We start from the raw sequence: 26,724 nt of genomic DNA on the forward strand, positions 1-26,724 counted from the left end.
ACTAATTGTAAATGTAATACGTGTTCCTTGTGGGAGATCTGGAAAAGATAGAAAGGCATCAAGAATTTTAAAAATAGTCCTTTTTCAGTATCGGGGTATAGTTTTAAAAGTTTCGTGCTGTCAGTGCCCTCCAGTCAAAACCCCCCAGGAGCATACCTAATAGTCATACAGTCAAACTAGTCAAATAGTCTGTTTGTCAAATAGACAAACAGAACTGGATTTATTTACTTGTTGCATTGAGGGAGAACTGTGGGCCGTTTCAGAAAGAGGATTTGGGCTGGTGTTGGGTGATTTGGGGGGAGGGTCAGGGAAGTGGGGCTTTGCTCTGCATTGGATGCTGTCAGGAAGCAGGACTGAGGCTGTGGTGGGGTCTCAGTAATCCCCGTTTGGAAGGTGGGAAGAATGGAATGGGGTTAAAGCTGTAGTCGGTAAAGCAGCAGCAGTGACTCATAGTAGCCAGGATACGGGGATGTCTGCTCATTTTTGGGTTTTGGATGATGTTCTTGTTTTTGTCTGTGTTCAGACATAATTATGGAGTGGTCTTGTTTGTGTCTCGATCCATCCGTCAGCCACTGAGTGGCCGTGTCTGATGGTGGTGTGCTGCGAAATCGTTTGTGTTCAGTGGGGACACCAAGGCCCAGATGTGAGTGCCAGGCCAGGTCGTGGCCATCAGGGGCCTCTTTCTCAGTGCTGTGCCCCAGAGTCGGCCTCTTTCTCACTGCTGTGCCCCAGAGTCGGTAAAGAGTCAGCCCACTCTTGGACATCTCCTCCAGCTGTAGAATTTTACCCACTCAATAAACGTTTTCTCTGAGTACGCATGTGCCAGGTGCTTGTCTCCTTTCCTCCCCCTGCTTAATCAGACACATGTCCATTTCTTTGAGATCTACCCGATAGCTGGCAGTGCTGTTAGGAAGACATCATCGGATCTTGCTGTTTGGGGCGGTGCTAGTACAGGAAGTCTCTAATTTTGCAATAACTTGCTTCCAAGAGCTCTGATTTCTATTTAGTCCTCAGAAACATTTTTTCCTTATGGGAAGTATTAAGAAGGGTTATTGGGATTCCCCTCTATTTCCTAAAAGCTTATTGCATCTGTAATTCACCTGAAAGGTGGCACTTTTAGCTGTTCAGCAGTGTGTGGCAATAAAGAGACGAGACCTGGGCAGTGCCTTAGGCTGCTTTAGGATGCAGGCAGGGTGTTCATTTATGTAGGCAGCAGGCAGAAAGGAAGTCCTTGGAACACAGGAGTTAGTGGCAAACTTGTGTCCATGGGGTCAGCAGGTGAGGTCAGTATATGAGGCTATCTGGGTGGGGTTTGGGGCAGACTGGGGAATGCCCCAGTCCATGGGGGGCAACCAGTACCCCGGCTCCCACCAGTTGTTGCCCTGCTGGCCCTGTTGGCCTCTGATTTTAAGAGAAGCCAGAAATCCACATTTTTCTGTGGACTCTCCTGAGTTGTCAGCGTTGGGAGCAAACTTTGTTTTAAGTGCAGTGTATACTCAGACTAAAGCAGAACACAGCTGGAGGCCGGATTCAGCCAGCTGGCTGAAAGGCGTCAACCAGGCCTGGTGCCCTGTGTCTTCTCCCCTGGCAGGAAGAGATGTCAGGAGAAAGTGTGGTGAGCTCAGCGGTGCCCGCAGCTGCTACCCGCACCACTTCCTTCAAGGGCACGAGCCCGAGCTCCAAGTACGTGAAGCTGAACGTGGGCGGAGCCCTCTACTACACCACCATGCAGACGCTGACCAAGCAGGACACGATGCTGAAGGCCATGTTCAGCGGGCGCATGGAAGTGCTCACCGACAGTGAAGGTAAGCCCAGCCTCCAGAACTTGAGAAGGCTTCGTTCTAGTGTGGAAGACCAGCATTACATGGGCAGCTATCCTCACAGTACGGGCTTCCTGTCGTGCTCAGTGTTATCATGGTGTGCAGGGAGCCCTGAGAGGGAATAACTGGGAGACTGGGTCTCATCTGGGGGATGTGGTCAAGGAGGGCTTCCCTGAGGAAGTGACATTTAAGCTGAGCCCTGAAGATGGGTAGGAGTCAGCCAGACAAGGACTCATAGTCTTGACTTAGTTGTTGATTTGCTGTGTGACTTTGAGAAAGTCCCTTCCCCACTCCAGGCCTCAGCTCTGTAAAATGGAGGCTGGACTAGCTGTCCTCGTTGGTTTCCTTCCAGTTCTCTCACCGATGGTTCTGTGACTTCAGAGTGAAACGCAGGTGTGAGAGCGGCATGAGCATTTTCTTTGGGCCCTTGGCCTCCTAGGGTGGCGTCCTGACAGAGACTCACATCTCCCCATTTAGTGTCTGGTGATCCTAATCAAGTTGTTTAACCTGTTCGACCATCTGGGGAACGGGCACAATGATACCCGCTTCGTGGGGCTGTCGGCACATAGCAAGTAGTCAATAGGTGTATGTTCAGTGCTTGGGTTTTTTTTTCTTGGAGAAAGCCATGTTAGTAAAAGGCAAAGAACTGTTTAAAATGATCCTCCCATACCTACTTCCTACCCAGTTGGAACAATCAAGAGCACCTGGCAAGGGGGACCATACTTACCTGGCTGGGTTTACGGGCAGGTCATGTGAGGTTTAAAGATGGCCCTGTCCTTCATTCCTTGGCTCAAGATTACTTAAGACCAGGCCAGACCACAGGCTGACTTGACCCTACCCTACCTGTTCCTGAGGCTGGCCTCCATGCTGATGTCCATGCCTTTCCAGGGACAGTGTTCCAGGGAGGGTGGGTGAGTTTTGACACAGTAGGTGGGATTGGGGGCCCTAAGGCTGGTGTGCACAGTGTGTTCTCCGATCCTAAGAGGGCCAGAGCTTGGGCACTCTGCTGGCTGGGGTGTTGCCCTCTGTGTCCTGGAGGAGGCCAGGCTGCAGGGCTCACAGTTCTGCTTCCCTGGGCTTCCCGTGAACTCTGGCTTCTGGCCCAGCAGCAGGTAGATGAGGTCGGAGCCCCAGAGCTGCCTTCTGTGTCTCAGCCAGAGCTTTTTATGAGTGGGAGGATCCCCTTTGCTCTGCTACACCCGGCACTGCCCAGGAGTATTTATGGAAATCAAGACAATAGCGCCCTAGCTGCAGAAGGAAACAGACCTTATCTGAGAACCCAGGATTGTTGTGGTTTTTCTTCCGCCCTACCCAGTCTCTGGTGTGGCTCAGGAAAAGCGGCTGAGTCGCTGCGGAAGCAAAGAGGAAGCCTCGTCTCCTTGAAAGCCTTGCCTTGGTGGCCTAATGCCATGTCACAAAAGAGACAGAGTCCTCGAGCTCCACATCCCCCAATGGGAGCTGCGTGGGAGTGGTACCAGTGGGCCTGCTCAGCTTTCTAAACACCAGGGAAAGAGGACGTCCTTTCCCTGGTGCTCCCTGGAAAGCCCGACGTCTCCAGGAGGCAGTGCTGTCTGACACTCCAGGCCCCGGCTGTTTTCCTTTCACTAGAACTCTAGCCCCTCCATGTCATGATGAAAAGCTCACAGTCTGGCATTTTATGGTGTTATTTCATTCAAACCTCACCGTGCCCCTCTGAGGAGTGGGTGCTGCTGTTACCGTTTGATGAGTGAGAAATGCACGTCTCAGAGAGGTGAAGCGCTTTCTCTAAAGCTACGGGGCTAGAGAAGGTGGAGTGACTGAACCCAGGACCTGTTGGCTCTTCCCGTCTGCTGTCCGAGGAGGATGTGAGCCCAGCCCCCAGGCCAGGGCGCCTGAGTGTGGCAGCCTTATGGGCCAACCTCTCATTTACTGCTGAGGGCCTTTTGGGGCCTCGGAAGGCCTGGCGTGTCAGGCTGGGTGGCTGGTCCTCCAGCCAGCGCTGTGCCAGGCAGAGCAGTCCCGTTGGCCCCTGATGAGGACACTGCACAGGTTGAGCCGTGGCCCGATGTTACCTCAGGTTCACCCTGCCTGCATGTCACGGCTTCATCCTGGCTTTTAGTTAGGAAGCCTGTTAGCTGCAGTGAAGTTTGCCACAAACAGGCCGAAATGCCAGTCCAGCAGTGTGGCGTGCCGGTTAAAGAAGAAGGGCTCTGAAAGTGCAGAACGGTGGGTGCATGGTGTTGCCAGAAGTCTGTGCAGTTTGCCTGAGAAACTGGTTGCTTCCGGGCAGGGGGCCTGGGGTCCAGGGCGGGTGGCAGACTCTCTTGTGCTTCCTGCCCTTCTGCCTGTGTGAGCTTCGTATCGTGTGTTTGTAACTCCTAAACAGAGAGGAACAGGGGTGTCGGGGTGAGATGGCCCTGGGTTTTAGTCCTGCTCTGTCACATGGTAGCAGTCCCGGCTAACATTATGGAGCTGTTTCTGTGTGTCAGACATTGTGCTAATTTAAGCTCTGGTGATGTGACATTGGGCGAGTGAGTTTCTGTCTGAGCCTGTTTCCTTGTTTCGGATTGTTTGTGGCTGATGCTTTTCAGGGTCGTGTGGGATTAAATGAGGATTTTAGAGAGCGCTTGGTGGAGTGCCTGACACACTGGGAGACTCAGTAAAGGGCAAGGTTCTTCATTGATGCACCTGCCTGGGGCAGGGTGTGGAGGCAGAGGCTGGGAGGGCTGTGGTGGGGGACAAGTGGCCCGCCTGGCCTGAGGGACGAGTGTGCTGCAGTCCCAGTTACCTGCTCAGTGGGGGGCTTTTCTGAGAAGATGAGGACCCTGTGGCAGTGAGCAGGCCCCGCTCAGACTCCTCCCCAGAAAGGTTCAGTTCTTGCAGCCCCAGCTTTTTACTCAAGTCCTCATCAGTGTCACCCTTGGTCAGTGTCGCCATTGGCCATGGATTCATGTGGCACCTTTTGTAGTAAGAGTTCCGTCTGTCACTCACCTGTAGTTGCCTGCTTCGTCCCTGTTGCTTGCTCTGGCACTTTCCCCCCTCAGATGGTTTCTGGTCTCTTGCTAATGTTTTGGAAGCAGGGCGTTTGTAAACCAGATTAAGGAAGAGTCATTAATCTTATTATTAGCACACTTCCCTCAAAAACTAGTGGGGAAGTCAGTGTGGCGTGTAGAAACACTGCCAACTCGTTTCCCTGAGGTCTCAGGCCTCCTGCCGTTGGTAAAATTCTGAAGTACACCGAGAGCTTAGAAATTGTGACTAATATGACAGACTCCCCTGTGCCCCCCCTCAGACAAGGCGTGGAACGCTCCCTGGACTGATGGGGCTGCTCCTTGCCTTCACTGTTTGCCTGTCTCCCTTCGGGAAGTAACCGCTAGCCCGGCTTTGGGGTCACCAGGTAGACATCAACCTGGGCTGCACAGCGAGTCAGCCTTGGAGCTAAATCCTGCTGCTTGGGTCCCCCCAGAAAGCCAGGTGTAGCTGGGCAGGGCGTGGTGGGGCATTAGGACTTTGAAAAGGTCTCCACGGATTCTAACGTGCAGCCAGGGTTGAGAACCACTGTTGAGGATCTTTCCATGAATTGCATTTGCTACAACTGTTTATGTCCCTAGACAGTGTCTCATTGGTGTGTTTTGAACATTATATAAATGGTGCTGTATTGTCTGCAGGCTTTTAGCTTTTGCTTTAGTTAGCATTACGCTTGTGAGGTCAGTCCATGAATGAGTGGCTCTAGTTCAGACATTTCCCTGCAGTCGAGGGGTCCGTTCTAGGAATGCACTGCAGTTTGTGGATCCACAGTCTGTTGATGGTTATTTAGATTGTTTCCAGTGTTCACCAGTAGGAGTATTCTCATTCTTGAACCCTCTCCCTGTGCATGTGAGTTTCTCCAGGGCAGTGCTTCCCAACCTTTGCCACAGTGTGGCACACTGGAAATTCCTATTTTTACTTTGGTAAAAGAAGAGGCTTTGGACTTCCCAGACCCCAGCCAGCCACATCAGGGGCTGCAGCGTTAAGGTCTTACCCACCTTTGGGAGCTCTGTCCTAGAGTTTATTTCCAGGAGGGGATTGGGGATAGCACCCTGGGCTTGATTAGATGTTAGCAGTTGTGTCAGTTTACATTCCCCATAGCAGTCTGAATTTTTGCCGATACTGGGCACTGTCATTTTTTTTTCTTTTTTATGCTGAGGAAGATTCGCACTGAGCTAACATCTGCTGCCAATCTTCCTCTTTTTGTATGTGAGCCACCATCACAGCATGGCCTCTGACAGATGAGTGATGTAGGTCTGTACCCGGGAACCAAACTCATGGCACTGCAGTGGACTGTGCCGAACTTAACCAGTAGGCCACCTGGGCTGGCCCTGTCACACCTTTTAGTTATTGCCAATCCCGTGGTTAGGATATGATGCTCTATTTTATTAAACATTTCCTAATTTCTAGGGTGTTGAGCATCTTTCTATGTTTATTGGTCATTTGTGTTTCATCTTTTAGCTGCCTGATAGCATCTTATTTATGCATTTTCCTGTTTTCCTTTTTTTTTCTTTTTGCTTTGTATAAAAGTATATATTCTGGATCCTATCTCTTTGGTTTTATGTTATAAATGTTTTCCCCCAATCTGACTTGTCTTAGCTTTTTTTAAATTTTTTTGAGGAAGATCAGCCCTGAGCTAACATCTGCTGCCAATCCTCCTCTTTTTGCTGAGGAAGATTGGCCCTGAGCTAACATCCATGCCCATCTTCTTCTACTTTATACGTGGGACGCCTACCACAGCATGGCGTGCCAAGCGGTGCCATGTCTGCACCCGGGATCTGAACTGGCGAACCCCGGGCCGCCGAAGCAGAACATGCGAACTTAACCGCTGCACCACCGGGCCGGCCCCATTGTCTTAGCCTTTTTAATGGTGTCTTTTGATACTTCAAAGTTTGTTGATTGGTTTTTACACTTAGATCTTTGATCTCTCTCACTGGTGCTCCAGGGATGATTTTTGACCCACAGGGGACATTTGGGACTGTACAGAGACATTTCTGGTTGTCACAGTTGGGGGGTAGGAGTGCTGCTGGCATCTACTGGGTAGAGGCCAGGGACGCTGCTGCATACCCTGCAGTGCACAGGACGGTCCCTCCATAACAGTCATCTGGTCCAACATGTCAGTAGTGCCAGGGCTGAGAAATCCTGCCCAGAGATTCTGATTTAGGAGTGAGGCAGCTTCCGAGAATCTGAATTTGTAACAAGTACTTTAGGTGACTTAGGAACAGGCAAGTTTAGGAACCACAAACATAGCGAGGATAAATACCTTGGTATGGAGAGGAGAGGTCAGTGAAGGCTCCCTGGTGGAGGGGAGGGAGGGGAAGAGGAGAGGAAGTCTGTGGTGTGCTGGCAGGGCTGGGAGGAGGCGAGCCTAGTGGCCCAGTTTCCCTGACCCCGAGAGAAGCCTCCTCTGGGGTACCCTGAAAGCCATGCAGATGCCCTCCTGGGTGCTGGAACAGGCCACCATGGACGCTGTCACTGCTGCCAACGCTCCAGCAACGATGATGAGATGTGGAAAGGGCTTGTCGGCAGAGACCTGATTTGAGGGCTGCCAGTAGACCCGGCATTGCGCTGTGTGCTTCCTGTACGTTCTCTCATCAGACGTGTCTGCCGACCCTGTGAGGCACCATTTTTAGCAGACAGAACTGCTAGACAGAAAGGTTAAGAGAAACGCCCACGTCATCCAGCACGTAGGCACAGAGCTGGGCTTCAGCAGAGACCGGCGCTCTTTTCCGCTGCGCTGTGTCTGTCGCAGTGCCCCAGAGCCCGTCTGCGCCCCGCTCGTCCTCCCCAGGCTGCGCTGACGTGGACAGCCTTCCCGTGTGCTCCGTGGCGGCAGGAAAGACGCCCCACAAGCGAGGAGCTGCTTCCCTTCCGTTCGTTTTTCTTCTTGCTAGGCGTTGGAGCTGTTTCGAAGGGACAGATTCATGCTTTCAAAGCAACTAAGATATTTTAAAGTCAGAATGCTAATTGAAACCTCATGGAGAGTGCACCCGGCTCCTTTGCCCTTATTTGTCCAAACTATGATTCCTTCGCCGCAGGCATTTCCCAGCGGCATTCTTGAGCCGGCGCCCAGTGTCACAGTCGCTTATTCATTTACGGAAACTCTTGACCGTCCCTGGATAATTGATTTCAGGGCCCGCCCTCTTTCCAAGCAGCTGAGTTGTCCAAGCATCAGACAGAAGCAGAACAGTTTCTTCCCGAGGCAGCTGGGTGGAAGTGGGGCCATTTCTGTAAAGACTGAGGGTCTCCTTGTCTTCTCAGTTCCCGTGAAAGGAGTTTTCCTACAAGTTTCTTACTTGTTTTTTGTCGTCTGGTCCTGCCTCACTTACTTAGGGATGTCATGAACCTCTCTGAGCCTCTGTTTTGATCTGTGGAAAACTGAGGGGCATGGGCCTCCCTCAGAAAGAACTGTTGGGAAGATAATATGGTCTTTCCCTACCTGTCGATTCACTGGAAGAGAAGCACTGGACCCAGGGTGGGTTAGAGGCTGCAGGCTAGTGGCTGCGGACCCCATGCAGCCTGCAGATGTGTTTTGGTTGCCCTATGGTGGGTTAATGACTGGTTTTTAAAGAAATTAGTTTACCATTCTTTAAAAATCGGGAGATTTCACAGAGAAATCCGCCTTTCTGGCTTTGCTTGGAACACCAGAGGCTCACGCAGCCCTGGGCCCACATTCCTGCCTGGCCAGTCTCGCCTGGAGCAGGAAGACCCCACCAGCAGGGGGTGGGGCACTGCCCTCTGGACAGCCTGGGGTCTCTGCACCCGGCCCACCTGCACTCATTTGTCCTGCTTGCTCAAGGCCCCTGTGGCATCTGGGCTGCATGACAGATACTGAGTCCGTACCTTGTGTCTCATGCAGAAAGCAGCAGTGGATGATGGCCAGCAGTCACTATCATGGTGATGTGACTGACCGCGCCTGTGAAGGCCTCTTCCTCGACACCAGGGTTCCACTCCAGGCTGCACGTTTGCGTTATGTTTGCCCCGAGTGGAGATTATTCTTCCCGCTATACTTGGGAACCCGTCGCAGTGTGGAAGTACCAAGTGGAAGGCTCTGGAGGGAGGAGACCAGACCTTTAACCGAAGGCCCAGGAACCATGGCCTGAGGAGTAGCTGCCTGCGGGAGCATGGAAATGGCCTTGTCATCAAGTGCCCTGGTGCTTGTTGCAGAGTACCAGCTCGTGCACCAAAACCACGAGGGCACGCTTGGCTGGGCTGGATTTGGGGGACAGTGGGGGTAGAGGAGGTGAGCAGGCTTGTGACTCTGGGCATGCAAAAGGTGCCTTTGCTGCTCTTGGCTTTTGTTGGCCTCTGCCACCAATGCAGGGCCTGGGGGTGTGCGGGAGACTCAGGGCAGGTCTCAGTGGTGGTAGGGTGGAAACGTGGCCCTTCTCCCACACTGTGAGCAAAGGGAGTGGGAAAGCGGGTGTAAAATTACTGATTCCTCTTTAAACCTCCTAACCGCCCTGGGAGTGGGTGCGGTCTCCCTGTGATGTGGGGCAGGAGACCCGGGAAGCCCCCTGCCTGGGCCGCCCTGCTGCTCGGGGAGGCTGGGTCTTCCCCAGCTGTCTGGCCACTTTCTTGTGTTTCATGTTTTCTGTGGAGACATACTTGGTCTTTGTTCCATTCCTGCCTCCCTTTCGCTCCCATCTTCTCTTCCCAGCTCCAGTCCTGTTTCTTCCTCTAAATGCTATTCCCAGGGACGTTTGCATTTCAGTAGAGGAATTTTGAAACCCTGTGGGATCTCTATTGGAGGAATAGGCCATGCTGAGACTGGAGAGGACTGGAGAAGCTGAAGAGGCGCCTTTCTGGCCCCCACCCCCAAGAATTTTCCACCGTGCCTGGTTCTCAATAGCAGCTGAGATGTTTTTCTGTATTTAGTAAAAGTAAGGGCCATCTGCCCATGGCAGACCAAACTTCTTGAGGGCAGGGTCTGTCTCCATTTTCTCTCTGATTGCTGTCATTAGCCCATAAGTGCTCGTTTGGGGAGTTATGGGAACTTCCCATCTATAACTGGTGATGCTAGTGAGTGTCTGGAGGTCAGGTCACCCTTGGGAGCCAGAGGTCGCAGTCTGCGGGAGTGAGCCTCTGCTTCCTTAGAGATGGCTTTATTTGGGAGTGTGAAAAAAGTGTTGTAGAAAGAGGGAGTAGATATTTTTCCCCCAGGAGCCTTTCCCCTATTGTTGGGGTGTGGTTATTTGGACCCATTTTCTCCAGATGTGGTGCACTAGGCCCCTCTTGGGATATACTTGTCTAAGGGGTTTCTGAGGGTACTTTAGAAAGATGCTCTTAGGCCTCAGGGGCCCTAGCGCCCAAAAGAGCTTCACACCAGAGTCCAGAGTGTGGTTGTCTCCAGCCAGGAGGGCCTGGAGGCTGTGGCCCTGCTGCCCTGGCATGGCTTGGTCAGCCCTTTGCTGGTAGCTAGGCAGGTGGGGCCGCAACCCTCTCTGGTCCTGCTCTCCCCTGGGAGGTGGAAGGAGCCAAGAGACACCTCAGTTCTCCTCAGTGCCTTCCAAGAGAGGAATGCACTTCTAACCAGCTCCTCCCTTCCCCTTCCTTCCACACAGGCTGGATCCTCATTGACCGATGTGGGAAGCACTTTGGTACGATACTTAACTACCTTCGTGATGGGGCGGTCCCCTTGCCTGAGAGCCGCCGGGAGATCGAGGAGCTGCTGGCAGAAGCCAAGTACTACCTGGTCCAGGGCCTGGTGGAAGAGTGCCAGGCAGCCCTACAAGTAGGCATCATTCTTTCCTCCGTAAGGGTGGGGAGGCACAGACCCACCTGCCTTCCTCATCTTCCCCCTCTGCAAAATGGGAGCAGTTCCTACCTCACTGAGATGTTGGGAGAGTTAATGAGTTAACCCTGGAGCCTCTCCCCTTTGGTCAGAGTGACCTCTGAGAGGCTTCCCTCTAAGGCTTAGGCCACCTAATTACTCTCTGGCGTATTTTAGTCCCCATGGTGTTGGGTCGTATGTACCTTGCAACCGTCAGTACTGAGCCATGAGGTGTATGACTTGATCAGTTTTCTGGACCCATCTTGGGACTTGTTCTCACCGCACAGGTCATTGTTGAGAGCCCAGCACAATCTCTACAGACAGATACCCCTCACTCCTCAGCTGGACCTGGGGCAGGACCACTGGGGTCAAGTCAAGTGCTAGTAAAATCCCTACAAAACCAAAACACTTCTAGACGGAGCAGCCATTTATTCCAAGTGGAGTTCGGACATGGCAGAGAGTCAGAAGAGTGTCTTCAGGTGGCCATAGGAATCGCATTTTGTGTCTATGAGGCTCTTGTTTGTCTCGTCCGAGCCACGTCTGTCTGGCTCTCTCCTGGAGCAGTACCCGTGATGCGCAGCTCCTTGAGGACAGTTATTTCCACCCACCACCTCTGCCTTGAGAGTGTGGACTCGCTGTAAATCTAACTGGATGTTGTAGCCTTGCCTTGATTATTTTTATTCCATTTTTATGTTTATTAAAGCACCGCATGTACATCATTTAAAAAGTCACGTGGTGTTGCAAGGTTGATGTCAGTAACAGCGCTATATGCCCCCCACCCACCCCCACCCCTGAGGCAGCTTCTTTTAATTCTTTCAGCAATTCTCTTTGCTTTCATATTTCTTGTGTTGCTATTTATTGACATTTCAGTTTTCAACGTTATCTACTGGCATTACTATAGAAAATTAAAATTTAGCTCATGAACCACCCCCACCCCCAACCACTACTGAACTTACGTACACATATTCCTTCTCCTGTCTCCTAATATGGTTTATCACGGTTTTGGTTAAATCAGTATTCAGAGTTTACATTGTGATGTTTAAATATTGTGCAGAGTTGAGCCACAGGCTATACAATGATTATTTTCTTTCTCTTGTAACTTTTCAGTTTGCCAGAGTTAGTGATTGCTTCCTTGTTTTGTTTGCTTGGTTTTCTAAGAACATATCCCTAATTTAGCCCTAAGTTCTCAGAACGGTCAGTCTCCTGTTGGTATGCTCAGACCCATAGAGAATCTGTTTCATCTTTGTCTTGGCAGGGAGACGTGCCCCCTAGGTTCCCTTTCTGTGGTTTCTCTTAGTCTGAGTTCAACCTCAGGACTGACCTCTTCCTAGTTCCTGTCTCTTTTATCTTTCTGTTCTACTTTCTCGGAGGGTTTTTTCAGTTTTGTCTTTTCAGCTCTTCCATTGAATTTTTCAGTTCTGCTATCTTATTTCTAATTTCCAAGAGCCTTTTCTTGTCTTCTGAGTGTTCTTTTTTATACAGCATGCTGATCTTGTTTCATAGGATGCCATATCTGCTCTCATCTGTCTGATGATGCTATTGGAAGTTTTCTTTCTGCTCCCTGCATCGTCTCTCTCCTGGCCTTACTTTTTCTGTCTGTTTTAGTTGCGGTCTCATGTTTGAGAGGCTTTCCACGTATGATCTGATGGTCCTTCGTCTGCTGAAATTTAAGAGCAAGGCCCTGAAGAGCTGATAGTGCGTGGTGGCCCTGCTGTCCAGTGGGCCTCCGTCGTGATGACTTGTTCAGCAGGAGCCCCAGTGTCAGAAGCTCTAAGCCTTTTTTTAGACAGGCAGTTCCCTGCAGAGAAATCCTCCACTCTCTCGCCTGGTGGGTGTAAGCCTGACTGCCGCCTGCTGAGATCTGAGCAGGGGAAGGGCTGGGCATGGGGGAGGTCACCGTTTAGTGTGTAGATCGGTCACTTAATTTCCTTGTGTTCAGAATAGCAACTCAACTCTGTCCTCTCCTGCACAAACCACTCCAGGAAAGTGAATCTTTCTTCTGCCCGACTGGGGAAGGGGGTCCATCTGGGGGGCTCAGTGGTGCCTCTGCCCACCAGCGAGCAATCCTCCGCTCTTGCCCTGTGCCCAGCCTTCAGAGCTGGTCTCCGCGGAGTCTCTAGGAGTCTTGCCCATTTGCTGACTTGGGTTTCAGCTTTCTCCTTCCCCTTGGTTATCACTGCTGTCATCTGCTTTCCAGCCCTGAATTTTTGACATCTTGTCTGCAGACCTCACTTCCCCTGTTCTTTCTCTCCTTATGGACTTGGACCTTTATTATTGCTCTGCAGTCTTTGTAGTGGGGTTTTAGGAGCTTTGGATTCAATCACGTTCACCTGCCGCGTTTCGGGTTTACTTTTGAGTGGCTTCCTGGGCTGTGGAAATGTGTCATCATTTTTAGTACTCACTGAGCACCCTGGCATATGACAGCCCTGGCCGGAGAGCAGCCTTCCTGGAGAAGCTGACGCTCCGTCCTCCCCTGATTCACTGGAGGAATCCTCCTCTCCCAGGCACGGCTGCCCCATTTCCCCTCGCCAGCCTGTCTTTGCCCAGCAGCTTGGCTTAAATTATCCAATGCTGCCAGGCCCCCTAGGCTGAAATGTATTTTGTTCCCGCAGAACAAAGATGCTTACGAGCCTTTCTGCAAAGTTCCTGTCATCACCTCATCCAAGGAAGAACAGAAACTTATAGCGACTTCCAATAAGGTAAGCCAGAGGCTCCCTTGTGGCTTTCTGCTGCTACCAGAAATGATGGGGTTTCTTCTGAATAAGTTCTTCTTCTGAGTAAGTCCTGTGTACTTGCCTGAGCATGGCCTGAGAAGGGGTTAAGAATGGGAACCTACAGGTCATGCTGTGTTCCCCGGCTATTGGGTCGTGCCATCTCCAGGCCCACTCCAGCCAGCAAGTCCACTTGTCTGCCTCTTCAGCCTGGGGCCAGGGCCCCAGCCCTGTGGGGAGCCAGTGGGTCATCGCACCTGCACTTGAAGTAACTCTCTTCTTCTCTCTTAAAACAACCACAGCCAGCCGTGAAGTTGCTCTACAACAGAAGCAACAACAAATACTCATATACCAGGTAAGCGTCAGCCGGAAAAGACACCTGCGCTGTCTGGGGGAGCTGCTCACCCCAGCCGGGCCCAGCTCCGCTCGTTCCCTTCAGATGAGGGTGGCCCTTCCGCACCTCTGGGATGCCCAGATAGATAGATTGATTCCTAGATGGATAGCTAGCTAGCTTTGAGATGTCATTCACACGCACCATAAAATGCCCTTTTAAAGTATACAACTCAGCATACTAAAGGCAGCTAGAGGAGTCTTTTTTTGAGGGTCACTGGTTTTTAGTATATTTACAGAGTTGTGCAACCATCACTACTTACCTAGTTTTAGAACGTTTTTATCACCCCAAAAAGAAACCCTGTGCCCGTTAGCAGTTACTCCCCATTTCCCTTCAGCTCCTTCCCCCTACCTCTAAGCCCTAGGCAACCACTATTTTGCTTTCTGTTTCTATGGATTTGCCTACTCTGGACATTTCATATACTGTAGTCCCCCCTTATCCACGGAGGGTATGTTCCAAGACCCCTAGTGGATGCCTGAAACTGCAGATAGTCCAGATGCTGTATATGCTAGGTTTTTTCCTGTGCACCACAGTACAGGTATGCTGGATAAGGGGTGAGTCATGTCCCAGGCGGGACAGAGCAGGGTGATGTGTGATTTTATCACGCTACTCAGAGCAGCACACAATTTAAAACTTATGAGTTGTTTATTTCTGGAATTTTCCATTTAATATTTTTAGACCACAGGTGACTGGGTTACTTAAACTGCAGAAGGTGAAACTGTGGATGAGGGGGACTACTGTAAATGGAATCATATTATGTGGCCTTCTGTGGCTGACTTCTTTCACTCAGCGTAATGTTTTCAAGGTTCATCCATGTTGTGGCACGTGTCAGTACTCCATTCCTTTTTATGGCTGAGTAATATTCCATTGTGTGGATAAGACCACATTGTGTTTATCCATTCATCAGTTGATGGACATTTGAGTTGTTTCTACTTTTTGGCTCTTATGGATAATGCTTCTGTGAACATTGGTTTACATGTTTTGTGCAGACATATGTTTTCACTTCTCTTGGGTCAGTACCTAGGAATAGAATTGCTGGGTCCCATGGCAACTCTAGGTTTAGTCACTGAAGAGCTGCCAGACTGTTTTCCAAAGTGGCTGCACCATTTTACATTCCCCCAGCAATATATGCAAGTTTCTAGAATGCCTTATGGCTCTGGGGACACGTGGCTCTCAGTCAGCAACTTGAGGCATGTAGGGGGATTTGATGGGGTTACTCAAGACCCGTAAACTGGCCGAGGATAAAAAGTCCCGCTTGGGCAGTTCCACTCTGCCACTCCTGTGGCGTGGAGCCCCATGTTGCTGCCCTGGCGCCCTGTGCCCGCAGGCCCAGTGTCTCAGCGTCCGTTTCCGGCTGTTGCAGAGCGCCGCTTTAGCCATGCTGGCTAGGAGCAAAGGCCCAGCGGAGAGAGCTACCTTTTGTTTTGGCCTCAGGCCCTTAATTTCCTTCTTTGCATAGCGGGGACTATACGTGCCTTTCTCTTGGAATTATCGTGAGGTTGAAATGCGATAGTGGAGATAAAGGGCCCAGCGAGTGGTGGCAGTTAGCACCAGCTGTGGTCACCTTATCAAATGCTCTTTTGCAGCAATTCTGACGACAATATGTTGAAAAACATCGAACTGTTTGATAAGCTGTCTCTGCGCTTCAACGGAAGGGTCCTCTTCATAAAGGATGTCATTGGGGACGAAATCTGCTGCTGGTCCTTTTACGGCCAGGGCCGCAAGATTGCCGAAGTCTGCTGTACCTCCATCGTCTACGCCACTGAGAAGAAACAGACCAAGGTAGGGGCTTCGAACGCATGCTTCTGAGTGGCCAGTCTGAAATATGTACTTGTACAACTTCCCTTTCCACTTGAGCAAAATAAACTTGAAGAGGGCAAGGCTCTAAAAATGTTTTCCTTGACTCATGGTTGCATAATCAATGTTAAAATATTCATTATCTTTTGGGCCCTGGAAAGATCCAAATGTATGTCTTAGAAAAACAGAATTGTTTTTCCTTTCTGACACTTTGCAAGTAGAGACAGTCATACTGCACCTAAGTCCCTTTGCTGTAAATGTTGATTCAGACATATCCTTATGCCCGTGTGCACCTCACTGCCAGCATTCGCTCCTCCTGTCGTCAGGGATCAAACACTGCCTGTATAGTTCCTTGCCCTCCGCCACACAGCATCCTTTCCCACCAGCATGGCTCCATTCTCCTTCTCTCATCAGAGGAATGGCACTACCTTCAGGGTCTTGGCCTTGGCTTCCTAGTCATGACCTACTACTTATTTGCCATCTGTCTGTCCTCTCACCCACTGATCTGGAGCAGCCCCCAACCCTCACCGGCATGCTTGGCATCCCTTAGCTCCCAGCCTTGTGGGCTTTCTTCCAAGCACACGACTCCCTGACTGATCTGGACTCTGGACCCATTTTTATATCATCCCCTCCAAACCAAGAGACTTGGCCTCTCCCTTGACTGCTGTCGCTGTGCTGTCCTGCAAAGATAGGCCACACTGCAGGTGCTATTGGTAATCTTGTCCACTATCAGTTGAACTTCACTCCCTTTAAGTGCTCTGCTTGCCTACCCTCCTTGGGCTATGCGACTGGGCTTTCTCTCTCTCTCTTTTTTTTTAAATCATACCATACATTCTGTCATTTTCTTCTCAACCTATCTAAGGGAAATCTCCTGAACAGGAACATGCGGTAGGTCTGCCAAGGGCCAATTTTCATGCCTCTGGTCACCTTTCTACAAGCCTGCTCAGGTTATTACTGTCATTGCTGCTCCAGCTCCAGGAGCACACAGTTCTGGGGGATTCTGGAGCTGGCCTCAGAAGCAAAAAGCAAATGTGAGAAAAATCACACCACAAAGTAGAAACCAGAGTTGCGGGATTTCTTTCTTAAATATATTTTTTCCTTACTATTCAGAATATATCCTAAAAGATACATATTGTTTCAGGGTAGCCAAGAAGGGAAAAAAACTGAGATCCTTTTTTCCTTCATAGACATCTGGGGGACCAGAATCGTTCGCTCCTCTTGCTGCATCTGCAGGACACATGCTCTTCTCTCCTGTGAGCTTACTTTTAGGGCTGTGAATTCCACCTGTAACTAGACTTCCCACTTTGTCATGCCTTGATCTTTTTTTTTTCCCCCCATATACATGGGTTACCTCTGCCCTTGGATATTAAAAGGATGATTATCAGATTGATTAAGCTTTAAAATATTGACTTCACATTTCCAGAGCTCAGGAGGAGCAAAGAGACCACGTGGTCTGGTCCCAGCCGTTTAGAGATTAGCGGCCAGGTCCAGAGCGAGCCTGTACTTGTGTTTGTGAGGCTGATTGGTGGTAGGGCCAGGACCCCTCCCCATGGCTCCCTTTGCTCTGCCATCCTGTCCCCAAGGCCTCCTCCTTTATCCAGGGGAAGCATGTGACTTTGGCTTTCCAAGGAGTTGGTGTTGGGGACGGCTACTCCTACAGGAACAGGTTCCTCCTTCATCTCACCCAAACCTCTGGGAGCTTTGCTTTGGAGCCAACACTCGTGTTTTGGTGTCTCAAGTAACTGTACAGATACTCCATTTGGGGTTTCGTTTTACATAATTGCTATCTTACCTTCCTTGGCACAGAATTCTAAGTGCTTTATTATTTCTTTTCATCATTATGTAACTTTTTTGTGGTTAAGTTGGAAAAGGTATGACTTGCTGAAATTAAGCAGATGTTTAATATGTCCATTGTCCATTTGGTTCTTAATTCTGACTCACTGAGGGCTAGGTGATAATTAAGCACAGAATCTGCCCCTCGTTGGTCTGTTTTTGTTCTGTTGCTCAGATTGGTCGCTTCTGTTGACCTGTCTTCAAGTTCACAGACTCTGTCCTCTATCATCTCCGTTCTGTTGTTGAGGCCCTTTCAGCAAGTTGGTTTGTGTGTGTGTGTGTGTGTGTGTGTGTGTTGGTTATTGTACTTTTCAGTTCTACAACTTTCCCTTGGTTCTTCTCTCTATCCTCTTTCTCCTTGCTGAGACTTCCTGTAATTGCATTTGCTTTAAGAGTGTTCACCCTTACTTGTTGCAACATTTTTATAGCAGCTGCTTTCAGGTCTTTGTCAGATAATTCCAGCATCTTGTGTCATCTTGGCTTTGGCATCCGTTGATTATCTTTTCCCTCAGGAGTTGAGATTTTCCTGGTTCTTGGTACGCTGAGAAGTTTTTAATTGTATCCTGGACATTTGGAATGTTGTAGGACTCTAGGGCTTGTTTAAATCCTAAGAAGAATATTGATATTTTTGCTTTAACAGGCAATTGACCCAGCTGGCTTCAGCCCAACCAGCTTTCTGTGGGTGGTAGTTCCGCCAATCGAGTTTGCAAAGCCTTCAGATCTGTGCTGTGCTCTGGGCCAGTCTGTGTCCTGGGTAGCGGTCTCACCCATTGCTCAGTTCTTGAAGTCTCTGCATGCTGCTGAGCGTCAGATCACAACTTGGGGTGAGCCCAGGAGTTCATGCACAGCCTCGAGAAGCTGTTTTCCTACCTCTTAGTCTTCTTGGTACTTTCCGTTTCCCTGGGCTCTCCTTTTTCAGTCATCTGGCCAGAAAGCTGGGACTTTGGTTACCCCGCTCTGCCACATACTTCTTGTGACTTTGCCTGTATCTGGAGCCAAGCGGCATGAAGATAGAGAAAAACAGGAGCAGGGATTCACCCACCCCGTCGAGACCACAGCTCTTGTAATGAGAAGGTTCCCTCCCTCAGCGTTTGGACCCCCACAGGCTCCGGTTGCTGCCTTGGCCCTTGCTGCCGCGAGATTGCTCAGGGACTGAGGTGCAAGAAAACAGCGAAAGGAAAAAGAAAGAAAAACAGGGAACTTGCCTGACACTGCATGTTGGGGGACTCTAGCTTCCCCTGGGGCACTCTCTGTCCAGGTGCCCATTTCAGGCCTACGGGCTGGGTGGAGCTCAGGCTGGGGGATACTGGCGGGGGCGGGGGGAGGGAGTGGAGAACAGTAAACTCACTGCTGGTTTGGTATTTCTGCAAGGTCTGGTCTTTCCTCCCAGTCCGCCTGCGACTGTTTACGTTTCAGAGTCCTCAGTCAGCTGCTGTGCACACTCTCTCCTGGTTTTGTAGCCTCCGTGGGGAAGTCGGGGCAGGGTGTGCTCACTCCCATTTCTCCCGAACCCCAGAACCCTGCCCTTGAAAGCAGAGTCTCTACTCTGGGAGTCAGGTGCCCGGGACCCCTTGTGCAGCCCTCCTGTCGTTCATGGGGCCTTAGCCCCAAGGCAGCAAGCAGACACTGTGCTTTACCAAGAAGGAGCGATCCTGTCCATTTCAGGAAGGTCCTCAGCTGGTCCCTGTTCAAAAGTACACTGCTTTAAAGGCTGCTTTGCGGTGTGGATGGCTCGTGTGCAAGCTTTGTTTGTTATGTTAGTAGCAGCATGCCGGAAATGACGTAAACGTCCATCAGTGTGAACTGGTTAATTGCATTGTCACATTCTTTATAATTCCTTGATGGGGAATGATCTCCAAGTTAAAGTTTTGGAAAAGAGGAAAGTGCAGAAGAGTTTGTGTATTGGGCCACCTTTTCTGTTTTACAGAATGTGAGTATATATGTATATAGTGTGTGAATATATATATTTATATGTGTAAATATATATATTTATCTCTCAGAGAGGGCAAGATGATGGGAAGCATTGCCTTCAGGAAGGGACACTTACTTCACTGTATCACTTTTGTCTCTTGCGAATTTAGCACCTTGTGTAAGTGTTGCTTATTGAAAATAACAACTACTGTAAAAATAATAATGACAGTTCTATTGGGCCTGATTTAGCGGGTGGCCCCGCTCGGAAGTACTGGGTGGCGGCAGAGGTTGTGGAGCGTGTGTGTGATGCTAACTTATCTGCCCTGTATTTTGTGGGGACACAGGTGGAATTCCCTGAAGCCCGGATTTATGAGGAGACCCTGAATATTTTGCTGTATGAGGCCCAGGATGGCCGGGGACCTGACAATGCCCTCCTGGAGGCCACAGGCGGGGCGGCTGGTCGCTCCCACCACCTGGACGAGGATGAGGAGCGGGAACGGGAGCGGATCGAGCGCGTGCGGCGGATCCACATCAAGCGCCCAGATGACCGGGCCCACCTCCACCAGTGAGCAGGCAAGCGGAGCCAAGCCGCTGGCCCTCCCTCCCCCTCCCCGCTCCACACTCAGATCCTGTCCCGGCTCCCGGGCCCCTCCACTTCCCCCGGAGTCTGGAGATACTTTTCTAACAAACCAGATGATTGTTTTGATATTTCTCAACAAGGTGATGGATTGTCTTGGCCCAGGTGAATGCACCCCTGTTGTTGAACACGTCCAAGGTCGCTACTTTCCGTGAGAAGCCGAGAAGCCTTGGAGCCAGGCTCTCCTGGTTCTCAGAGGAAAAGTATGAATGGGTGTGAAGTGTACGTGAGAACTTTTATTTCAGTATTTATTTTTGTGGGTGTTGACTACCTATTTGAGCTTCTTGGGTGGCGTTCCCTTCGGGGTTTAGTTTGACAGCTCCAAGAGGGATCCCGCAGTTGGTGGCCACCAGAGGTGTGTGTGAGCTCCCTGTTTCCTAGCCCTCCCGCCCAGCACACTGGCTCCCAGTTCCTGTGCGCCAGATGGGGCCCAAGCCCCACAGCTTTGCTCGCAGTGCCTTCTGCAACAGGATTTCGCACCCATAGCTTCTTAGTAAATTGCAACTTGTAGCAGTGGAGATGGGGCCTGATGAGCTTCGTGCCTCTAAGTTGTTCCTAGTGTAGCTCCAGATGCCCAGCTCTGTTTAAGGGGCAGGCCTGTTGCCACCTTGCGTGGGCCTGTGGTCTGGTGTTTGTTGGGACCCCGCATCTCGGGCTCAGGGAAGAGCTGTCTCCGGCAGCCAGTGCTCTGCTCTGTTCTGGGCCCCTTCTACTTGCTCTCCTTGCTGAGCCACTCCATTCCAGGAAGGCCATGTGGCCTGGTAACAGGCAAACTGCTGCTCCGTGATCCATTCCTTCCCCCTCGGCCTCCTTCCCTGTTAAGCTAGGCTTGCTGCCACAAGCGGATGCCCTACCTTTTGCTCAGAAATTAAATGTGGCCCCAGGTTCTCTGTCCTCTGAGCCTGGTGTCCACTCACACCAGCAGCCCCAGGGCAGCTCGCCCGTCTCAGGACAGCCGTCACCTGGGAGCTCCCCTTCAAGTCTTTGCCTCTGAGTTTTACACGGTAGGGAGTGGCCACTAGCGAGCAGGTCCTCTTGGGCCCAGTTAGTGTCCACGTTCATGTGTGTTAAGGGGATGTGTGTGACTGTTGATGGGGATGTGTGCTTGTGGGCACAGGCGGCCCACGCCGGAGCCCGGCTGTCTGCCTGGCACTCGTGTCCGATGGATGTCTCGGTTACCTACCTCCCTGTCTCCTCTGCGCCCAGAAGGGACAGAAGTGAGTTGTGACTGATAATGGTGGTTGAGACTAGACTAGGTAGAGTAGTTCAAGGAGATGCGGATGTGTAGAAGGGAATGGATGGGTTTTGTCTGCTTTTCAAGGGAAACGTTACCGTCTTATACCAAAGGTATTCACGTGGGCAGCCTTTGACACAGTGTATTCCAAAAAACGAGTTTATATTTTGAAATGGTTTTTACAGCTTGGACTTTGTACGTACTGCCCTACTTGTGACAGTGTCTGCCTTTCTTTTGTATCCAGCAGCAAAGCCCACAATAAAACGTTAAAACAATCATGGCGGAACCTAAAAATCATGTATCGGGTAGCTGCTTTTTAAACCGTGTGCGGGAAACTTTCATGTTAGGCCATTTGGCTTTCGTTAAGTGCTGAGAAAGGAGGGGCTTAAAAATAACGTCTCGTAAATATTTTATACTGTTTAAGTTGTAAACACCAACCCTGCCGTTTGGGTTGAACTTTTTTAGAAAGTTAAAGTGAATGTCAGTTCTGATGTTTTCTGTAGGAATGGAAAAGCCATCGTATAAATACTGTTTTTTAAATGTTTATGTGAAAAGTAAGTTTGTAGAACGATTAGTTTGGGCTCCTACACCTTATGACCTAATGTTTCTGGCAGTTTCTCTACTTTCACTTTTCCTCCGACTTTGCATTTGTAGTTTTGAATCTTTGCTCCCCTGGGCTGTGAGCAGCTTCATAAGACATTCCCCAGTGAATGCGGCGACTGTTAGCGGCATCTAGCCGCGAGCTGACAGAGTGCTGGCTGGGCCAAGCTCTGTTATCCAGTATATTCTACAAAGAAGTGATTTTTCTTATGCTAGCACTAAGGGCAAACAAAAGTCAATATTTCTATTTAAGAACCATGCAAGTAAAACACTGGTGTAAGATTTGGTAAAGAGTGCAGTTTATTACATCGGAATAGCTTACAGTTTTTTAAAAAGTGGATCAGCGTTTGGTCCCTTGTAATTGAGTTCAGTAGGTTTCAAATTCGCCCTCTGATTGTGGTGACTGGGGGCTGGTGCCCGAGGCAGTTCCTGGCACAGCCTCTCCGGGGCCTCGTGCAGTGGATTAGGGGTTAATCGCTGTGCAGGCACCCCCGCCCTCGATTAGGAGTGTTCACCTGTACCTTACAGCAGCTGTTCAGACCTAAGTGTGACCGACACTCAGCCCTTCCTCCAGAGTGTGTGCTATCTTTAGGGCTCCACCCGAGTCACTGTAACACATCTGTGCATCACTAACCTTTCCGTCTCTCTGTGCTATGAAAAAAATGCTATAAATTTTAGAAGTAGTCACTGTATGTTGTACAAGCGTTTGTGGACATATGTAAAATAAAAGTTACATGATCCCATTTAAATCTGTTTTCTGGATCTTTTCAGAAACGCCCAGCACAATCGAGCCCCTGAACTGAGTTGCAGTTTACAGCAAAGAGAACAAGGCAGAGATCCTACATTCCACTTTATCACCTTAAAGTTGCTCAGGGCGGAAGAGAGGAGTCATTTCTCGGTAGTGTTTGAACTTGAACCCCGAAAGGAAGTCTTGGGCGGGAATGCCGCCTGGGCTTGTGAACAAGCAGAATGGGTCGGCTGGTGTTGCCACCGATTTACTATTGGGGAGGTGGGGCAGATAGACCTCACCATCTGGACTGAAGAGCCTTTCAGAAATGCTAAGGAATTGGATGTGTTTCTAAGTTCCATTTATTTAGCACAAAATTCAAATTTTGCAGCTTTATGAAATTTCGTGTACTCACTCTCAGACCATACATAATACTTCACTGTGACTTGGGGCCAGCTTGATAAGGGTGGAGAGCCTGTTGCCCACCCTGTGATGACATGTTCAAGTACCCATCGAGTGGAGGTCCTTTGGGAAAGTTTAAAACCACCCCCTTAAGTGACTTGAGGTTGGCTCCCTGAGGAGGACATTTTGATTGAGTGCCACAGGGCACCTGGGAAGCTGGGGTCGGGCTTTGGCATAGATGCCGCTCCGCTTCTTCCCGTGTGACCCTGCTCCTAGAGCTGCTGTAACCTTTCCTTGAAGGAGTAGCTAACTGGATCACATTCCCGCTTCCTGGGTGCTTTCCTCAGCCGGAGAAGAAACGGTGATGGGAGAGGTCAGTGTCATCCTCTATCAGGACTGCATGCGGACCGACACCTGGGGGAGAGTCCACACTTAGGCTTAGAGGCGTGTCTCACGTAGCCTCACTTGGGAGGATGCAGCTGTCACCCCACTGTCAGCATCATGGAGGTGGGTGTGAACGAGCTGCGAGAAGCCAACCCACCTCCCACACCATCTCCTGCCCCACCCCCCACAAGACGAGCCGCATCGAGAAACGGGCCCACTGAGGCCTGTTAGCATCTTCAGCCCGAGCTGGTCAAGCAGGAAGATAGCCTGTGTGATTCCAAAAGAGAGAGACACATAGGGGTGTAAAGTTTTTAAGACAACACGTAAACTGAAAGATCACCTTATAGTTTACAATCAGAGTAATGCTTAAATATTTTAACTTGTCTCTGAAGGAGGTAATTGTGTGTAGGGACAATTATGTTATGTGTGTACTACCTACATCCACAAAGCAATTTCGTAGTTAAATGTATATAAATTTAAATGTGTCCGAGACATTCCATGTTGATAGACTATTTTCTAATTAGTTTGTTATCAAGTAATGAATACTCGATATATATACAAAATACGTGTTAAAGATTCAGCCCTTGGCTTTTAGTATGTCATTTCCCAGCAAAAGCAGATCTAGACAAGCTCTGTGTCCTGCTTGCCAGGAGGGCAGATCCCGAGCACTCAGGCTCCACTTCTTCGTAAGACACAGTGGTCCCCAAGCCTCTCTGCTCCTTAGACCTGCGATGGCTTACTTTCCAAGCCCGCGGCCCCAGCCCAGCCGATCACACCACAGTCTGGGAGTGAGACACCAGACGTATTTTTTGAAGCTCGCCTGGAGATTCCAAGCTGGAGACGAGCTTGAGAACCAGTGACAGAAGGCATAAGGCCTTCGCCGTCCAGTGAGAAGTTGGGCTTCAACATTTAAAGCTGAGAAGTATTTAATGACACTGACGATGAGGTACGGTAGGGAAACTTGGCTTTTTCCCTTTCCTCAGTGTTCGAATCTAAGCCTCCACTATCCATTCTTCCCCGTATTTTAGATGGAGAATCAGGAATAGAGGGGGACAGGAACTAGCTTCTGATTCCATGATTCCAGTCAATCAAGAGAAAGACTAAAATGGGTAGAATTTTAATCTATATTCTCATCTACAACTGCTTACCTCGGTCCCCAAACCCAGCCACTCACCACTGTTAACTGTCCATTTTTATCTTTATAGATTTGTTCTTCTGGTCCAGTGTAGAAAACTATTGTACCTTCTTTTCCAGGACTGATATAAAACTGTAAACTTAAAAGTAGACAAAATGGTGAATTACTGACAAATTATTTTCCTCCCTCAGCCTTTCATCTGCAAAAGAAATTCACTTATGAAGCTTTACTAGTTTCAAGATTGAATTCCTTTTTTTTTTTTTTTTTGGTGAGGAAGTTTGGCCCTGACCTAACATCCCTTGCCAATTTTCCTCTTTTTGCTTGAGGAAGATTGTCCCTGAGCTAACATTTGTGCCAGTCTTCCTCTGTTTTGTATGTAGGACTCCACCACACCATGGCTTGATGTGTGGTGTGTGGTCTCCAACCCAGCGAACCCCAGGCCACTGAAATGGAGCATGTGAACTTAACCGCTATGCCACTGGGCTGGCCCCTGAATTCCTATGTTAATACAGAGTTTTATGGTACATTTGAGTAATCAAAAGGAGAAAAACCATTTCCACACCTGGGAAACTTACCATGTGTTTTCATAATTATTCTCTCATCAATTTGGTACATTAGTTCTTCAAGGGGCCGATTGGATGTCTGAAGAACTACCTGTACATCTTGCTGTGGAAACTCTTATAGGGAGCTAGGTATTCTCTCAGGTACAGCACGACAGAAACAACACTTACCAAAGTCCAGTCGTGCATCACTTAACAACAGGGATATGTTCTAAGAAAGGCCTGCGTAGTTGCTTTCATCGTTGTGTGACATCACAGAGTGGACTTGCACAAAACTGGATGGTACAGCCTAACGCACACCTAGGCTGTGTGGCACTAATCTTATGGGACCACGGTCTTATAAGGGGTCCATCGTTGACTGAAATGTCGTTACGTGGCGTATGACCGTACCCAGCTCTTTCTCTGTCTTCCACATATGATTGTGCTCATCAGGTTATAAAAACTCGAGACCCAGTAGCAGCAGTAGAAGTCGAAGGGCAACAAAACAGTACTGCCTGGGAGCATCCTGCTTTCACAGGGGTCCTGGAGCACCGTGCTGTGCCTCATTCAGTCTGAAAATGAGACTCCAGCACGGCCCTCAGGAACCGCGCACCATCCCCAACCAGCCACGTGACTTTGAGGGTGTTGGTTAGCCACGTTGTGCCCATGAAATGGAAAAGGTGGCACCCGCCTCAGAGCTGTTGAGAGAACTGAGTAAGAGGACTCCACGTGCCTGGTATGTTTCTTTTGCGTCCTCAAGAAATTTTAGCACTTCCCCTAATCAGTCGGTAAGCAGCCTGCAAAGTGGAGGCCCACTGTGCTCAACCAACTGTCCCAGACAGCAGGCTTCAGCAGCCAAGGTGTGGCTGTCACCTGCTCTGGCCCAGAGGGCCACCTCTCACTTGGTGACAGCTTCCCTCAGGAACATGCACACCTTTAAAAACTGAAAGCCAAGACCGCTATTCCCTGAGGTCAAGGAGTGATCACTGACTTCATTTCCCCCAAACCCCAAGTCATAGGGGCGAGGAGGCAGGGAAGCTCTTTATCAGGGAGAGCAGGGCTGCCCCACTAGAAGCTTCTTCCCCATCCCTGCTGGTAGGCACTGCTTGTGTGGGGGGAGGAGGCAGACAGGAGTGAAATGATTAGCATTTGCATCTTCCTTGATCCATTAATAAAAATTTAAAACTGAATTTCCTTCCTGAGCTAAAGATGAAACCACCTACCTTCCTTGAACAACGTTTACCAGGTTCTCCTCCTTCGCCAGCACGACGAGTTTAGTAACCGCTTCAAACACGTGTTCACACTGCAAGATGGCATCCCCCTGAGGGGGAGAGGACGTGCGGTTTCAGGAGCGGCATTTAAAAGGAAAAACTCCAATACTGAGGTTTCACAGTGGGCAACCGAACATTTGGGCAGTATATCCTTTCCCTCCGTTACAGACCGTGGCCGTCATTTACCTTTTGCTTGTTGTCCTCTGGCGAAACATGCATGACTAAGATTCCGTCGCTCAGACTGCTAGTAGAGACACCTGAAGACAGACCCAAAGTTAGGGGCCAGGAGCTGGACAACCTGACATTAATTCAGGAAGACACGAGGCGAGCCCCGGGGCTCCCTTGCCCACCCTTTTTCCCTCCTCCCTGGGCCCAGTAGGATGAAGGGCATAGTCCAGAAATCAGGATGCTGTGGGGCTGCGAAGGTCTGTGCTCTCAATAAAAAACACGTCATTGAAGAAGGAGACTGTTGTCCAACCTGGACACTTGAGTGAAGGGGCTACCCTGGTATTTATGCCAGAATAAGGGGCACAGGGGGGCCCGGGCAGCACAG

General features: G+C 49.9%; 2 protein-coding genes across 5 annotated transcripts in view; one reads left to right on the forward strand and one right to left on the reverse strand.

The window, feature by feature from the left end:
* Positions 1-23,718, forward strand: part of KCTD10 (potassium channel tetramerization domain containing 10) — a 28,589-nt gene extending 4,871 nt beyond the window's left edge. The window contains exons 2-8 of the mRNA XM_008520918.2: positions 1,592-1,805; positions 10,391-10,560; positions 13,212-13,298; positions 13,613-13,665; positions 15,288-15,483; positions 19,587-19,815; positions 22,485-23,718. Of these exons, the coding sequence (XP_008519140.1) occupies positions 1,592-1,805; positions 10,391-10,560; positions 13,212-13,298; positions 13,613-13,665; positions 15,288-15,483; positions 19,587-19,811 (945 nt within the window). The 3' untranslated portion in view covers positions 19,812-19,815; positions 22,485-23,718. The remainder of the gene's footprint in view (positions 1-1,591; positions 1,806-10,390; positions 10,561-13,211; positions 13,299-13,612; positions 13,666-15,287; positions 15,484-19,586; positions 19,816-22,484) is intronic.
* MYO1H (myosin IH) overlaps positions 21,996-26,724 on the reverse strand; it is a 45,232-nt gene continuing 40,503 nt past the window's right edge. For 3 of the 4 annotated variants that reach the window (XM_070627004.1, XM_070627005.1, XM_070627006.1), the window contains 4 exons: positions 26,358-26,428; positions 26,124-26,221; positions 24,401-24,500; positions 21,996-23,256 (listed from right to left, as the gene is read on the reverse strand). In XM_070627004.1, the coding sequence (XP_070483105.1) occupies positions 23,233-23,256; positions 24,401-24,500; positions 26,124-26,221; positions 26,358-26,428 (293 nt within the window). In that variant the 3' untranslated portion in view covers positions 21,996-23,232. Of the gene's footprint in view, positions 23,257-24,241; positions 24,501-26,123; positions 26,222-26,357; positions 26,429-26,724 lie in introns of those variants that run through there. The other variant, XM_070627003.1, reaches the window with a different exon arrangement.

Source organism: Equus przewalskii, chromosome 7 (assembly GCF_037783145.1).
Source record: "Equus przewalskii isolate Varuska chromosome 7, EquPr2, whole genome shotgun sequence".
Taxonomy (NCBI): domain Eukaryota; kingdom Metazoa; phylum Chordata; class Mammalia; order Perissodactyla; family Equidae; genus Equus; species Equus przewalskii.